The sequence below is a fragment of the Meles meles genome, chromosome 2 (assembly GCF_922984935.1).
Source record: "Meles meles chromosome 2, mMelMel3.1 paternal haplotype, whole genome shotgun sequence".
Taxonomy (NCBI): domain Eukaryota; kingdom Metazoa; phylum Chordata; class Mammalia; order Carnivora; family Mustelidae; genus Meles; species Meles meles.
Genome location: NC_060067.1, coordinates 86692248 through 86709300, shown reverse-complemented (window position 1 = coordinate 86709300; position 17053 = coordinate 86692248). Strand labels below are relative to the sequence as shown.

Below are 17053 nucleotides of genomic sequence, written 5' to 3'. Positions count from 1 at the left end.
GAGTCTTCTATCATCACCACTTTTATGATCTTTTAAGATCATGTCATCATTATTACTGAAATATGATCCACACTGTCACAATAGAGCAAAAGCAATGTTTTAAGATTGAAATTAAAACGCCTTGTTATTTCTACTGTCAGGTAGAAAGCATCATAATAGCCGACTTCTTTGGTAAGCCACAACAAAACTGAAGCAAAATTTGCGTTGGCATTTTAGAAGCATAATAAAATATAGGACAGCAAATACATTTCACTTTGGCATCTTTGGCATCTTAATAAGATATGGTGTACAAATTACAAATATCTCTATTGGTTTCTATATCTATCATCTATCTACCTATCTACCTATTATCTATCTATCTATCTATCTATCTAGCTATCTATCTACCATCTATCTATCCAAAATCTATCTGTTAGCTGATCAGTTGTTGGTACACCTTCAAATATGTATAAATATTATGCTGTTAATAAGCTTGGGGAGAGAGAAAGTTTCTTCTGTAATTTGCGCACTCTACAGTATTAGGCCATATATATTAGATTAGATTGTTCTGCAGTGTTTACAAACACAATTTAAAAATACCAATGAGATAGGTAAAAGTAGGACGTATTTTTAAAAATTTGGTAAATAGTTCACAGAATAATACTCAAAAAAAGTTTTTATAAAAAAAGACATTTGGCAGGATGCCTGGGTGGCTCGGTTGGTTAAGTGTCTGCCTTGGGGTCAGGTCATGATTCCAGGGTTCTGGGATCGAGTTCTGCATTGGGCTCCTTGCTCAGAAGGGTGCCTGCTTCACCCTCTGCCTCCTGCTCCCCCTGCTTGGGATCTCTCTTTCTGACAAATAAATGAAAAAAATTTTTTAAGAATATATATTTAGCTATTTTATTTTTTAAATATTTCTTTATGTATTTGAGAGAGAGAGCATGTGTACATGATGTGGGGAGGGGCACAAGGTGAGAATCTTCAAGCTGACTCCCAACTGAGCATGGACCCCAACCAAGCTCCGTCAGATAACCCATGAGATCATGACCTGAGCTGAAACCAAGACTTGGACACTTAACTGCCTGAGACACCCAGGTGGCCCATTATATTTTTAAAAAGGTGCCCATCATGTATATACTTATGGTTTCATATTTGAAGAATCGAATTGCTTGATGGTGACATAAAGCAAGTTTGAATAAGTCAAAGCAGAACATACAAGTTTTGCCTACTAATAAAATAATATCTTTGAAATATAAGTGAGGAAAAGGAGCAGCAATAATATGTAATGAAAAGAATAAAAGGATTTTATGGTGTTTGATTTAGCTACAGCTTTTGGGAAGTCATTTAACCTTGCTAACCTTCAATTTCCCCATCTGCAAAATGAAAATAATTATACTTACTTATCTTTTAAGTTTGTTGTAATAAATAAAGATAATGCTTGTAAAACACCTACCAGAGTGTTCAGCATTCAATAAGTTGCAATGAAATTTAGTAGTATTAGTAGTCATGCTACATAATGGTAATAATATAGGTGTAGCACAGAATTTCTACAAAGACAAGAAACCTCAGTGGCACAAGGTGTGAATCTTACCCTAGCTGTATTCTTAGCATCCTGAATTATAGGGCTGAATCCATGTAATCAGTTCAGAATTTCTAGAAAATTATCCTTAGTCTTTCCCGCTCCAACCCAAAAAATTCTTGAGAATTGCTGAGAATTCAGCAATAAAGATTATTTCTTTGTCCATTTTAGTACAATACACCCATTCACGCTTAGATTTAAAATGAGTTTTTACTTAGTCCTAGAATGAAAAATGTGTGAAGGCATTTGGTAGTAGACAGAGAATAGGGGAACTACCAATGTGTGAGCAAAGGCCCCATATGCTGATTTCAGCGTAGATATTGTTTTGTGATTGGGCATTGAACAAATTCGTCAACATAACTTCCCTCTAGTTTGTTTCTTTCTTTGATTTGTTACATTTAAATGTACATTGCATACTTTTCTAAATGTAGTAATTGAAACTTTTAGGAATTCCCCTCTTCTCATTATGAAATATGCATAACATTTACAAAGTTGCTATTTAAAGCCCTGCTTAAAGTTCTTTACATCATAGACATTATTATTCATTTAGTAATTCATTTAGTTCTTCTCAAAATTCAATGAAACTGTATTATTATTATTAAGGCACAAAATATTGTGTCTCTGATGGGTTAAAAGAGATTAAATAACTTGCCTCCAGTATGGCAGAGAACGTGGTCTAAATAGGTTTTCACTATAGAGCTTGGCTCTATACGCATGTGATTCTTGATCACACATTGGTTTGTATTTGCTATGGAGTATTATGGCAAGCCCATGATATCTTTTAAGAACTTTTGTCCACTATCTTACTGGATATGCACAAAAAGCATATGAGATAGTGTATTGGTATGAGATTGGTCAAGAACTGAAATTACTTCCAGACTTCCAGGTAGGAAGGTACTTAATGCTAAGAAATAGCTTGCAAAACCTTTAAACTGACTAAGAATGAAGTTTGGGAAAATTCACCAATAAGCTCAGCGATAAGAACACTGTAGGTATTTCAAGAAACCACTGCTGATCATCGTGTCTACCTGCAGTCCTGCAACGAGCGAGTTCCAGAACAGTCCCTGCTTTGTCTTCACTCTTCAAAGGTCATTTAGCTCTCACCCACTAGCAGAATCTAAGCCTGAGCCCTCCTGCAAAAGATAGTTTTGTGACTTCCAGGTCATGCAATACAGGATAAGAATGATGTTGAGTGTCAAGAGATAATATCTGGCATAGAAAAAATGTAGAAAATTCAGCTTACATTCTGTGACTCTAGAGCCAGAGCAGACAAACAAAGATTGTAGATTGTAACCTCTTTCTGTTAGGAAAGTTATTTCAAGTTACAAAAGTAAGTTGAAATTACTATGGTAATTTTACATACTGCCCCTCTTCAGAGCTCATTTTAGTCTTCATTCACATAGTTGGAGATAATCCAGCTGATCAAGAAAGATGTAAACAAAGTTGAATGATTAATACAAATCTATTTTTTGAATTCATGTAATTCATAGTTTTAAATTCTATGTGCATAGTCCATCCAGTAAAACTAGCAGATAATTCAAGTCTGATAGTTTTATTTCTTCATTTTGTTTTATAGAAACAGTATAACAAGAAGCATAGTGACAAAATCTTAATCCATACTTAATGTATTGTTCAAACGTCTTTATCTGTTTAATGTTCTTTGTAAAGGTAATCCCTGAAGAATCATTTTGAGTTAATCCTCCCAGGTAGTCTTAACCAGCTGACCTCACTCAGGAAGATAGAGTAAGTGCTCGCTTCGGCAGCACATATACTAAAAATAGGAAGATAGAGTAAATGCGTCAAGACATCTTAAAGTGGCTAATCAGAGCTAACGAACAATAAAACAAAACTCTTACTTAAGCATACGTGTACCTCATAGAATGAATTTTTTTAAATATTCAGTCTAGTTAGCTTTACTTTTATTAATGCCAATTAAGTGCTAATGCTTTGGTTAAGCCTGTATATACTGAAATGTTTTTTGGACATCAGAACTATTTCCAATAATCTACCTTCTATTTACCTTTTTGAACTTTTACCTGTACTTCTTCAAGGATTTTTAAAGTCTGTGGCATCACAAACTGGAACTGTGAGATTTTTCTTAACTTTATGTTTAAAATAATTCTTAGATATTACCCCATAACCCACACACAACCACCACTACCACCACTGCATATTTCACATAAAGTTAGAAACTGCTCGAAAGAATTGGAAGAGTGAGTGGCTTATGCACTGATGAAAACCAAAAATTCTATCCTAAGAATCCTACAGGGAGTGATTGTTAGCGGAACAGAGATTTTAGTGGGAACATCCTCTAAGGGCATAAGTACAAAAATGAATATTACAGAACCACAATAAAAAGATATGAAGGGATATAGTTATTACCACATTGCCACCAGTATATTCCTGAAATATGAATTTACCATATACATTTTTTAAATTTTATTTTAAGTTGGTAACCATAGGATCACATAATACACGTGAAATAAGGAGTTTTTTAAATGAATGAGTGATTTAGAAAGGACGAATTTGTTTGTATAACTTGTGTTTCTGATCTCTTCTTCTTAATTAATGGAAAAATAACCAAAAGGAAATTGAAAAAAAAAAATACTGAGACTTCACATTCAGTAACAATCACTTATGTTTCATTATTAAAAAACTGTTCTATGATTTAATTTTATATCATAAATGGAGCTTTGATTCACTCTAATACAGCATGTTAGAAAGAATGAATTGATTTAATATACTATAGGGCATGTGAAAAATTACTTTTGAGATTTTCACAAGGTTTAATAATACCAGAAATTACATTATTGTCAACATACCTTAGTAAATCAAAAGAAAATATCTTTCATATTATTCATGCCTCAGAAGATCAGGGGATTCTGGAGAAAATTAGCAGCTTAATAACTACAAATTCAGTATTTCTTTTCCTATACAAATGACATTTCTTGCCCTTAATAGAACACTAATTAGAAAGCACAATTATAGTCAGTAACCACTTATCATTTGTCTTCCTGCTCCATGTATCCACTGCTTGTAGCACAATCCTGCATTAAGTCTTTCAAAGGAATAGATGGTGTTGTAAAATGCAGCATGTAGATAGAGCTTATTTTCAAATCTGTGTCTCTCCTAACAGAATTGGTTTATAGCCCCTTTAACCTTTCCCATTCACTTTCACACATCTGGATGCATTTTAGGTGTGTCATTTGGAGTAATGCCAGGGTTTATTACCATATGGCGAAGTTTTCCTATGGTCTCAAGTAAGTCCTGATATTTCAGGGGAGGATGAGATTTGTCCATTCATCACTTTTATGACATTTGACAGTATAAATAGGAATTTTTTTCCAGACATATAAAGTTATATACAGGTTGTGCATAGTAATTTTACTGAGAAACTTGGCAAGGATTTGCTTTCGTGAAGTTGGGAGTCATAACTGAGTCATTCTTTTAAAATCACAAGCTGTATGTGAATGTTGTCCGTGATCATGTGATCAGAACACCATAGAATATAAACAAAATCTAGTGAATAGATAGGAAATGAAATTTTCTGTGAAATACAAAAGAGCGGCTCATTTCTTATATTCATTCCTTTTCTTTAAAATACAATTTTCAATTTATGAAAATATTAATAAGAGGCTTCCAGAAGCTTAAATTCTTTTTTCTGCAGAAAACAAACATATTTGTAAGCTTATCATGGATTGTATGAATGTCATTATACATCATCATCTACAATATCATTGAAATTGTATTTGTACATGTTTTAAAATACAAAAGGAAAACTGCTTTATTTCCCTTTTGTTTTTCTTACTAGCACCTCTTAAACATGATATTTTTGCTTTCTTTTGCTGTAAAAAACATAATGCTATTCGATTAGGATCTTTAGATGAGCTATCTTCATAGTTCTTGGCACAATAATAGGAAACATTAACAGTGTGAGAAAAGCTACTTTCTGCTAAAATAATAAAAAAGGTTGTAAGCATAAATATTCAGAATAAATAACATAAATGTTAGGAAATCATATTTATTAATAATATAATCAACTTAGGTATAAATTGAACTTTGATAGTTTCAGTTTCCCTTCTATCTATGTATAAATACAATAGATCCAAAATAGTCATTCTTGTGATCTAGTATATGTAATATAGTCTAAGAATTATATGTAATATATGTAATATAACCTAAGAAATCATCATATTCTCATAGGTGTTCAAATTTAACAGGTGAGAATAAATTTAGCTCTGCTCTACATAATCAGCATTAAAATGTTCTGTTGGAATGAAGGGAATTCAAATGTAGAGCCTTGTTGCAAAGACCACAGGTGATCACAACAGATTCAGTTTATGAACTCAGCATACCTTCTGCCCCAAACATGAAGATAATATGCTAAATTTCTTTTGTAAATTTAAACTATAACCTTCAAAAATCTGTGGATACACTGGCCTCCCATGATCCGTTCATTTTCTTTGTCAGTCCAAGTTCTAAGAGCTTATACTTCTCGAAGCACATCTCCTTCTATCTATGATAAAAAATTTATATCAACACATTAATTGATGAATATCAGAGCAATGAGACCAGTTTATTCTTGTAAACACCTGCTATTACAACATATCTTAATAGAACAAGGCTTTTTGTGTTCCAGAGATATGGTTGCATTTCATTGTGCAAGCCCTATCAGTATACTTGCAAGCCTCAAGGCTCTGACAAATATTGTTAATTGACTTGCAGTATCAATTAAGTTAATGAGCTAATTTTGGCTTCATGGTGCACCAACACATCAGATTTTTTTGTAGTAGAAGCATGTGAGAGTAATTCAAACTGCTGCATTCTCTGATAAGTATTATGCGATTAACGTGAGACTTTAAGTAGATAGATATGTGGAGAACAATACAGAATTTGCTGCTGACTTCTTACTGAATAATAGAGCATGAACTTTCCAAATCCTAAAAATTTGCATTTCAAGGCTGTCCTTTAATTCTTTGTAAAATTATGACATCTTTCACATATGACATATGTTTTCACATAAAACAGTCTTTTTAATAATAACTTAAAATACAAGACTGGATTTTCAAACTGTGTCTTTGAATCTGGTATGGCAACCTCTTTGAAATTCACTAATTAAAAAAAAAATACTCATCAAACGGAATACTGAAACCAAATTTTTGAGTGGTAAATAATTTATATACTCTAACACCAGCATATAAATATGACTATTTTTCTCAAACCCAACAATAAATTGATTTATTTAACTCCTAGAAGAGTCTTTTTTTTTTTTAACATTTTTTTTTTATATCTATCTTCTAGAGAAAAGTAAGAAAATAAAGCCCTGGCTTAAATTAAAATGCAAAATGGAAGGTTGATTTTTTTCCCTCTCACTAATGTCTATTTATATTGTATACAAGAATCGGATTCCATTGAGAATTTATTTTAATTTTTGAAAGAAATTCATTCTCAAACTAATATTTTCTTAGTTTTTAGCTTCTTCTGCCATTTCCATAGTTCCATACAAGAAAGTCTTACTTAATTTGGGTTTCTTTCTATCCTTAATTTTGGACTAATTGAAATAGCCTATAGTCTATATTTACATTAAACTCAGATGCCTATGTTAAATTCTAATTTTGGAAGAGTATGATAACCAATTTATACAAATTACACAAAACTTCCACCTAATGTTCTTTTGTTGTTATTGTTTAAAACAAAATTTTAAAAGGCAGTCTTTTCCAACAGGATTCAAAAGAAGATATATTTGAGATTTATGGTATCAAAGGCTTGTGATTTTATACACATATATTTTTTTCTTAGCGAACATGTATGTCCAAATATTTGCGTGACTGTTCATGGCAGTGAGCCTTGAATTGGTTACTCTCTGTTCCCCATTTCAGTCTTCTGGAAGTAAAGTTGTAATTTTTCAACCCACTAACTTGTTTTCATAATATTAGACTAACCACATATAAAGTATATTAATCTATGTCCAGCTGATCCTTGAACAACACAGGTTTGAACTGTGCAGGTCCAGTTATATGTATATTTTTTTGATAAATACAGTGCTTCAGATGTATTTTCTCTTCCTTATCATTTTCTTAATAGCATTTTATTTTCTCTAGCTTACCTTATTGTAAGAAGACAGTATTTAATACATATAACATACAAAATATGTGTTAATCAACTATTTATGTTGTTGGTAAGCGTTCTAGTCAAAGCAGGCTATTTGTAGTTAACTCTTGGGGGAGTCAAAAGTTATATTTGGATTTTTAACTACAGGGGTTGACTTCTTTAAAAACTCATCATTGTTCAAGGACAACTGTACTCAATACATGCTACTTTTAATATAATTCTAAAAGAAATTTCCAAAATAGAAAAATGAAACCTTAGTCCAATAGCACATGTGAATGCTCTTATAGTGGAAAAAAAAATGCAAGGACTGGATGTGACTTTCTTGATAGCAAATAAGTAACTAAAAGTACAGCCAATAGGTCTTATTTATTCTCCATTGGGCAATACTAGTACTAATGAAAAACTCCACTTCTCTAGAGGGATCTGTCAGAAATCCAGTTGGAAAACAACATAGGAGAGAGTTCTATGACAGAACATCTCTCTGGTGTGATACTGTACAGGCTTATAATAAAGTTGTTCTTCCTGTTTCTCAAATGTAACTCATTGCTACAATACTTAAAACCTAATTTCTGTGCCTCTAGATTGGTAACTTGTTGATTTTCGTTATTTCCCCCTAGAATGGAAAGGTATTCTAAATATGTTACCATTTTGCCTTGTAAGGAAGTTCCCAATTTTATTTATAAAGAAAAAAATGTTGTTTATGACACTGTGATGTAGAGAAACGTGTTTAGTTAACAGTGTCATGAGATCTGACTCACGCTTATAATTTTAAAATAGAACAACTGTGGCTACATAATCAAGCCACAAAAACATAACTGAATTAAACAAAACTGACTATGTTTTAAGCATAGTAATCATGATGAAATGGATTATCTATACTCAATATATGCACATAAAACATATGTTTTCATAAGATATTTAATAAAGGCATTAGTGCAATCATGCTAAGAAATAGAAAATAGCTTTACAGAAACAAACTATTTAATTAAACAATTAACCCCCATATCAATTAATAGAAATAAAGAACTCTATAATGTCTCACTGTTTCTGGTATATGTGCTGCCGAAGCGAGCACTGTCTCACTGTTTCTGGGATTTGGAAAACTAGTAACTATTCTAACAAATAAATTACTGAAATAATCTAAAATTTATAGAAAAATGGCATTAGAACACATTTAGATTTACATTAAAAAATTACCACCACCACCACCACCACAGAAACAAATAGGACTGGCCGTATACTCTACATTGACCTACCTAGAGGTTAACTATTCAGTTACAGCTTTGCAAAGCCTGGATATGGGAGCAGACCTACACTGGTCTGTGCCATAATTTTATAATTTCTTTGGCAAAATATTAGCCTTCAAAAGACTTTTCTTCATCTATGAAATGTAAACGTTTTCTGTTGCTTGGATTAATCTCCCCCACCAAAATGGAAATGCGATGTTCTGACACTTACCTGGTGTGTGTGTGTGTGTGTGTGTGTGTGTGTGTGTGTGTGTTGACTGCCATACCCCATCTTCTAGCCTTCCTGGCCAGTAATAGGCACTCAGTCAATATTAGTTGACTCAAGTTGAGTGATCTATGAGAAGTCCTTATAAACTGAAAAAATATGCTGGTTAGGTATTAATGTTTTAGGAAAAAGACGAGGTATACATAACCTGTAGCCAAGAATAAACCTTAAGAATTTGAAATATATGATGTGTTTCCTGATTTCTTACTCTGTTTTATAACAGATATGTGTCAGTGAAGTGATATTTCTTGAGAGTGAAAGTATTTTAGTTTGACAGGCTAAATGAGGCTGTTGCTTACCTTTAAAAAATCTGAAATGAGGAAATCTCTACAGTGAGAATTTTACTATAAAATTTCAAATCTCATTATAGAATTGAAAAAAGGAAGTAACATTGACAAGAGAAAATAAATTCAGTGAAAACATTTAAATATGTTCACCATTTGTGATTTTCCTGAAAATAGTAGTTCCTTCCAAGATGTAAATTTCCTAACTATTTTATGTAAATTATGTAAATTATTATAATTATGTAAATTGTTTCCTAACTATTTTAATGCACATCTTTACAATAGGATAACTAAATAAGATTTTGAACTGAGAGGTATTCCAATTTTCTCATGTCAAGTTAAATATTCTTACATTTCTTTTCTCCAAGATATGATCTCTCAGAATAGATTTTTTAAATTTTTTATTTTTTAAATTCTTTTCAGTGTACCAGAATTCTTTGTTTATGCACCACACCCAGTGCTCCATGCAATACGTGCCCTCCATAATACCCACCTCCAGGCTCACCCTTTTACATATGGTTATGAAGTAATGGTATTAATATGTTTATGCATAAGATTTTTTTAACGAGTTTGATATTTTTCAGGTAAAACGTGTGAATCTTCCGTCAACTACTGTGAATGTAACCCCTGCTTTAATGGAGGTTCCTGCCAAAGTGGTGTGGAGTCATATTATTGTCATTGTCCATTTGGTGAGTACAGTTTAGTGTTGAGACAAAATATCAATCTGTTTTGGCACATGGTTTAGCAATATTATTTTATCGTGGCCATGAGTGATTAAGAAAATATTAGTTGTTTTACCCAGGAGGTTTTAGCAAAATAAAATTACAAATGTTTAATATTGTTTAAAAAGTTTACTATGGAAATGCCATTGAATATATTGCTTCAGTTACTACTAGAAAAGTAATCAACTCAAGATAATTGAATTTGATGTTGTCTCCTCAGGACATTTCCCCTCAAATATTTATGGATGACTTCTTTTTAGCCTGGAACCTATCAAAGAAAAAAATCTTTTAAGCATTATCTGACATCACTCTCTATTTAAAATCTTTGAGGATAATTAACCAAAGTGTTTTCTGTTTTGTTTTGCTGCTTTTCGTTTTTACATTAATTCAACCACTTCTAATAGAAGGATTCAGTAACTAGACGTGCAGTTTTCATGATATGCTTTTTCTAGATACTACCAAATAACTAATCACAATTCAGACTAATGTGTTCTTTTGAGAAAGAGAGTTATTAGAATTTTTCTGTACACATTTATATTTATCCACCATCATATAATGGACTAAAAGATTCCTTTCAGATCTCACTTAGATGTTACCCAGCACTGGGACAACCAAGGACTCTGAGAACAGCTTTGGACAGAGCTTTTATTTTAACTTGGATTGTTTCATCAGTTTGTGATTACTGCACTACAGTTTGAAGGATACTTTACCCTACAATATATTATTCATCTCCAGATGTCCTACAGTAATTGGAGACCATATCTCTCTCCATAAACAAGAGAGGAGAAAGATGTTTTTCTAGTCTTTCCTTGAGCCATCACTGAGCTAAACGGACTCTCAATGTACAGTTGCAAATAGATCTTAAAAAGAATCTGAGGTTTCTAGTAATAGTAAAATGTAGTGTTAATTCATTTTGAAATAATTCCGTGACTCTACCTGGTTTTATTTTTATAAAGCACAACATCAATAGAATGATAAAGAAAAACAGAATATATGTATCTAATTGTGACCAATGCATTTTAGCAATGGTTCTGAGGCCCAGAGATAGAGAGCTTTGTCTAAAGTCAAAAAATGAAAACAAAGCAAAACCACCCCACGATGATATAGTGACTAGAACACAATTTTATTTTCAGTCCAGTCTGGCATTTACAGTATCCTGCTTTTTGAAATTTCTCTGAGACTCTCACCAACAATGCCTCTGAAGCAGTGAAAAGCAGATTAAGGTCAAAATAAGCACAACTTTAGATCTCCCAAAACTTCTTTCACTAATCTCTTACAATCCTAAAAGGTGCTGCTTTCGACAGATAACCACAAGCAGGTTTCATGGTTTAACTTGTGTTTGGAATGAAAGATAAAGGGATTGGAATAGAAAGTGGTCAAAATTAATTTTAAGTGAATGAGGAAAGGTTTTTACATTTTTAGAGAGTCCTTTACATTGCAGTTGCAAATATGAGGATTTAAGATAATTGTTATCAAATAGAAACCAATCATTGTTACAGTGTAGCTGATGCAACAATCATTGCTCATTGGGCAAAAGTATTTTGGGGTCACCCTACCAGAAACCCCCAAGGGACCAGCTCAGCAATATAAATTAGAGACAGATTGCATGCGGCTGGCAGTGCAAAATTCTCCCTCCGTTTCTTCCAGTGGCAAAAAGCAAAAAACAAAAAACCCATGATTTAAACTTTTACATTGTCAGTTGGCAACAGAAGATTTATAAAAGAAAAGAAAACAGAAAACCTTGCAACAATAATACATGACTTGAGACCAGAGAGATAGAATTAAAAGGACAAAGTATTTTCCTTTTCAAATTGAATGTGGGTGAAACATGCAAATACAAATGACAGCTGGAATGCCTCAAACAAATAGCTTGAGGTACTTACACATGCATCCTATAAAACAACATCTTAACTATAATTCTGAAGTTGGAAAAAAAAATTTGCACTGTTTACTTTCTCATCAGTGGAAGATTTGTTGTTTGGATTTTTAAAATTTTTTTAGATTTTTATTTTTTTAGATTGTAATTTAGAAAAACATAAAGTACTTAAGATTTTATAAAGGGAGCCTGTATAATGATAACTTCCTATGAGTGTGTGTGTGTATATACATATATATATGTGTGTAACTATACAGAATATTCCTTATTAGAGTAATTTTAATAGTTTCTACTGATCTTTATGTAGTTTTATTTCCTGGCATTTCATTTGAAGGCTATTTTAAAATCTTCCTTAGTTTTTATTTTATTTCAAAAACAAAAATCTACCTTTCTCTAGAAATAATAACAAAACTCTTTAAGAAGAAAAATATTCCATAAACAAATACTTTCATGTTTGAAATCTCTGAATCAATTTGTATCAAGAATCAATCTGAATAAAAATAGAGGACATCTTGGGTGCCTGGGTGGCTCAGTGGTTTAAGCTGCTGCCTTCGGCTCAGGTCATGATCTCAGGGTCCTGGGACCGAGTCCTGCCTGGGGCTCTCTCCTCAGTGGGGAATCTGCTTTCCTCTCTCTCTCTCTCTGCCTGCCTCTCTGCCTACTTGTGATCTCTCTCTGTCAAATGAATAAATAAAATCTTTCAAAAAAAAAATAGAGGACATCTTGACAGGATCTATATTCTTTCTACATGTATTTATGTTCAATTTTTTTAAAAGATTTTATTTATTTATTTGAGAGAGAGCACAAGCAGGGGGAGGGGCAGAAGGAGAAGCGACTTCACTCTGAGCAGGGAGCCCAATGCGGGTCTCCATCCCAGGACCCTGAGATCATGACCTGAGCTGAAGGCAGATGCTTAACTGAATGAGCCACCCAAAGGTCTTATATTCAATTTTTTAAAGGATATATCTGTTTATGAGAAAGAGAGAGTGAGAATGAGCCAGGAAGGGGTAGAGGGAGAGAGAGAAAGAAATTTTAGCGGACTCTGCACTCAGCACAGAGCCCGATGGCGGGCTCTGTCTCACGACCCTGAGATCACCACCTAAGCTGGAACCAAGAGTCAGTTGTTTAACCTACTGGGCCACACAGAAATCCCTATATTTAATTTTTAAGCCCATGTTCATATTTTTATTAAAACTTAACCAGGAGAGGCCTGAGAGAACACATAGTACAATTTTTTTTTCCCTCAATAATCTGTTTCTTTGTATAATTTATCTTTGCTCTTTCTTTAGCTTTGGTTACTCTTTCTGTATATATAAGTAAGGTATATATGACATGGCAAATACATATTTAATAAAAATAAACTTTTAAATTTTGTTGTATATATGTTTTATACATTATATAAATTAGAAATGTAATACTATATGATATATAATATATATTTATGATATACTATATAAATAAATTTATGACATTTGATATATATAATATATATAATTTCTGTAATTTCTTTGCTTTTTCACTTAGTTAATATTTAAAAATAAATAATATGCATATTTCCTACGCATTTATAATGAATATTATCCCAGCCTTAACAAAACAGGAAAAGACAGAAAACACACGAGGCCTCTTTAATTTAAAGAATATTCGGATATAAGATGTGGTGCAGTCAAAACAACTACACAATCAGTAGATCTGGCCTCAAATTTTGGCTCTGTCTCCTACAGTTCTATGACCTCAGGCAAGTTTTAAATATTCTGTAAAATGATGGTATTAGTTTCTTCTAGCTGAACAATTCCCTGACTCTAAATTTAACGCATTTAAGAGAGATGTACAGCCAAAATTAAGGAATGGAACCTTTGCAAGTTAATAAGAATCGTACTGTATTGGCATGGGTTAATTTTCCAATCATTTGCTACAGTCGACTAATATTTGTGGGAAAAGAATTTTGGCATAGCACTGTAACATCAATAAAACTCATTTTTCAAGTAAAAGAGGAACCAACCCAAATAAGTGGGAATGCTGGATTTCAGAAAAAAGCAGAAGGCTATTTTAAAGTAGCCTGTTGTAAATCATACCCAAAGAAGGTAAAAAACAAGAAAGAGATAAAAACTTGAGACAGTTATTTCCTTCCCTAACAACAGTGATTCCCTTCCCTGATCTTGCAGTTCTTGAAAATACCACGAAGACAGGGACTGATATTTTTTAAGGTCAAAATAAAATTTGCTATCCTCAATTGAATTGAAATTGTTTTTGAGAATTATATATTATAAAGGAAGTATCCGTTGAAAATTACAGCATGTTAAAATTTTGAAAAGTTTGACAAACTAATTTTGAAAGGTTTCCAGGAAAGACATCTCTTCAGACATAATCCATTCCACTAATTCTAATTTTTACAAATAGGGCCTACTTAGACATGTTTCCTAGTTGGCCAAAGAAAAACAAATACAGCAGTTCTCACCTCCTATGTGCTTTAAAGATCATTAATTTGTTCTATTTCAATTTAATTTAGACAGTTTTCTTTGGTGCATAATATTAAAAAAATTTGTTAAAAGCATGATTCATTATTGTAACTTGAGATTATCCTAATCAAAGTCATTTACTAACATTTCACGGAATTTCATGTGTCAATTTATCAATTCTCCCATCTACAGGTGTCTTTGGAAAACACTGTGAGTTGAATAGCTACGGATTTGAGGAGTTATCATACATGGAATTTCCCAGCTTGGACCCCAATAACAACTATATATATGTCAAATTTGCAACTATTAAAAGTCATGCTTTATTGCTTTACAACTATGACAATCAGACAGGGGACCGGGCTGAATTTTTGGCCCTTGAAATTGCTGAAGAAAGATTAAGATTCTCTTACAATCTAGGCAGTGGTACATATAAACTCACCACCATGAAGAAGGTGTCAGATGGACATTTTCACACTGTGATCGCCCGGAGAGCAGGAATGGTAAGACATTTCATTCTGTATTAAAACTTGTTTAATTGTTGTACATCCGGTCAGTCAAGCCTTCAAGTTAAAGCCTTCAAGAATTGAGGTGCAAATTTGACCAGTTTTATTATGAACTATAGCAGCAAAGAGGTAATGTCTTGCTTTTGCTCATGACAACTATTTGTCACACAAAACAACTTGTCTCAAAAGCAACAGAAGGTAGAAAAATAAAGAAAACATCTTATTGCATAAACATTTCATTTTATACATTTCCTATATATGTTTAAGGCCACATCAGAACTGTACTTAAAAAGGCTACTTTTCTAAGTATCCCAGCCCTAACTGAAGAAACAATTTAAAAACAAATGAAAAAACTTTTGTACAAATAAATGATTGCAAAAGATGATGCTAACACATATTCCAATATAGTAGTTAGCAATCCTTATTGTACCAGGACTTCAATGTGCTGTCATCTGTGAGGTCTATGACATGGTATGAAAACGAAATTTTGTTTGTTGATTATCTAAGGTATTTTCAGAACTATAAACTCAATAATATTAAAGATTTCCATATTATATGCTATTTAATTATATGGCTCTCATATTACAAAAGATGGTTCATATTTACTTTGTATTTATGTTCATTAAACAAGTATTTTCCTTTATAAAGGAAAATGCATAATGTATTTTCCCTATTAGTGTTTGAAAACATTTGATATAGAACAATGGATTGGAAAGACTTTCTTATTTATGTATTCATTTATTTACCTTCCCAACTATCTCTTCATGGATTCCTCCTGTTTTCAACAATAATCAAGGGTTTTTGAAAAAGTAAATGCAAACAAAACTATTATAAAATATTCCTGGATTTTATATCCAGCTTTTAAAATTATAACTGCTCTTTAAAATTTACATTTTGGGGTGCCTGGGTGGCTCAGTGGGTTAAGCCTCTGCAGTTGGCTCAGGTCATGATCCCAGGGTCCTGGGACCGAGTCCTGCCTGGGGCTCTCTCCTCAGTAGGGAATCTGCTTTCCTCTCTCTCTCTCTCTGCCTGCCTCTCTGCCTACTTGTGATCTCTCTCTGTCAAATAAATAAATAAAATATTTTTTTAAAATTATTAAAAAAATAAAAAAAAATACATTTCACCCTTCAAAAGAAATAGAATTAAAAAGCATGAAGTCATGTGTTAAAATAAAAATTAGCCAAAAGAACAAAATAAATGCTCTGAAATAATTTTTAAATGAAGACACATGGGATCTAAATGACTATAGTTTTATCTCTTAGCTTTGTGGCAATCCTGAAAAACATAAAAAATATGATGAGTTATGTAGTTCTGAAACTGCTCAAATGAATCATATATTTGTCTAATGATATAAGTATTTTTAACACTAAATTTTGAGAACACTATGTTATTGGACTACAGATAAGCAACTTGCAGAAAGAACATAGAAAATGTTTTTCTTTTTCTTTTTTTTTCAAATATTTTATTTAATTTATTTGACAGACAGAGATCACAAGTAGGCAAAGAGGCAGGCAGAGAGAGAGGAGGAAGCAGGCTGTCCTCGGAGCAGAGAGCCCAATGCAGGGCTCGATGCCAGGACCCTGGGATCATGACCTGAGTCAAAGGCAGAGGCTTTAACCCACTGAGCCACCCAGGCGCCCCAGAAAATATTTTTTTTAACCATGTTTTTGTTATTTTTTCTGTGATCCATAGTTTTAAAAGAATAGTTTTTGTGTTCTTTATAAGGATAAATTTCATAAAGACATAAGACTTAAGCAATCTTATTATGTTATTTTTTTCTGACAAATATAGATAACAGTCTTTATCAAAAGACAAAATTCTCTATTTGTTTTTAGGAGTACTTTAAATCCATGCGTTTTGGGACTTTTTTAAATGACATCAAATACAATGGCTTTTCTCTCCTCTAATATAAAGTAGGAAAGAAGATTTAAACAATGTTTTAAATACAGAAATATTTTCATATAAGGAAAGAAAAAGAATAGTGATGGGTCTAAAGATGACCAGATGATTGTATCATCACCGTCAAGG

At 32.5% G+C, this 17053-nt stretch overlaps 1 protein-coding gene across 1 annotated transcript in view; it reads left to right on the top strand.

Moving 5' to 3' along the window:
• Positions 1 to 17053, top strand: part of FAT4 (FAT atypical cadherin 4) — a 181134-nt gene that overhangs the window by 143265 nt on the left and 20816 nt on the right. The window contains exons 10-11 of the mRNA XM_045997091.1: positions 10050 to 10154; positions 14715 to 15022. Coding sequence (XP_045853047.1) covers positions 10050 to 10154; positions 14715 to 15022 — 413 coding nt within the window. The remainder of the gene's footprint in view (positions 1 to 10049; positions 10155 to 14714; positions 15023 to 17053) is intronic.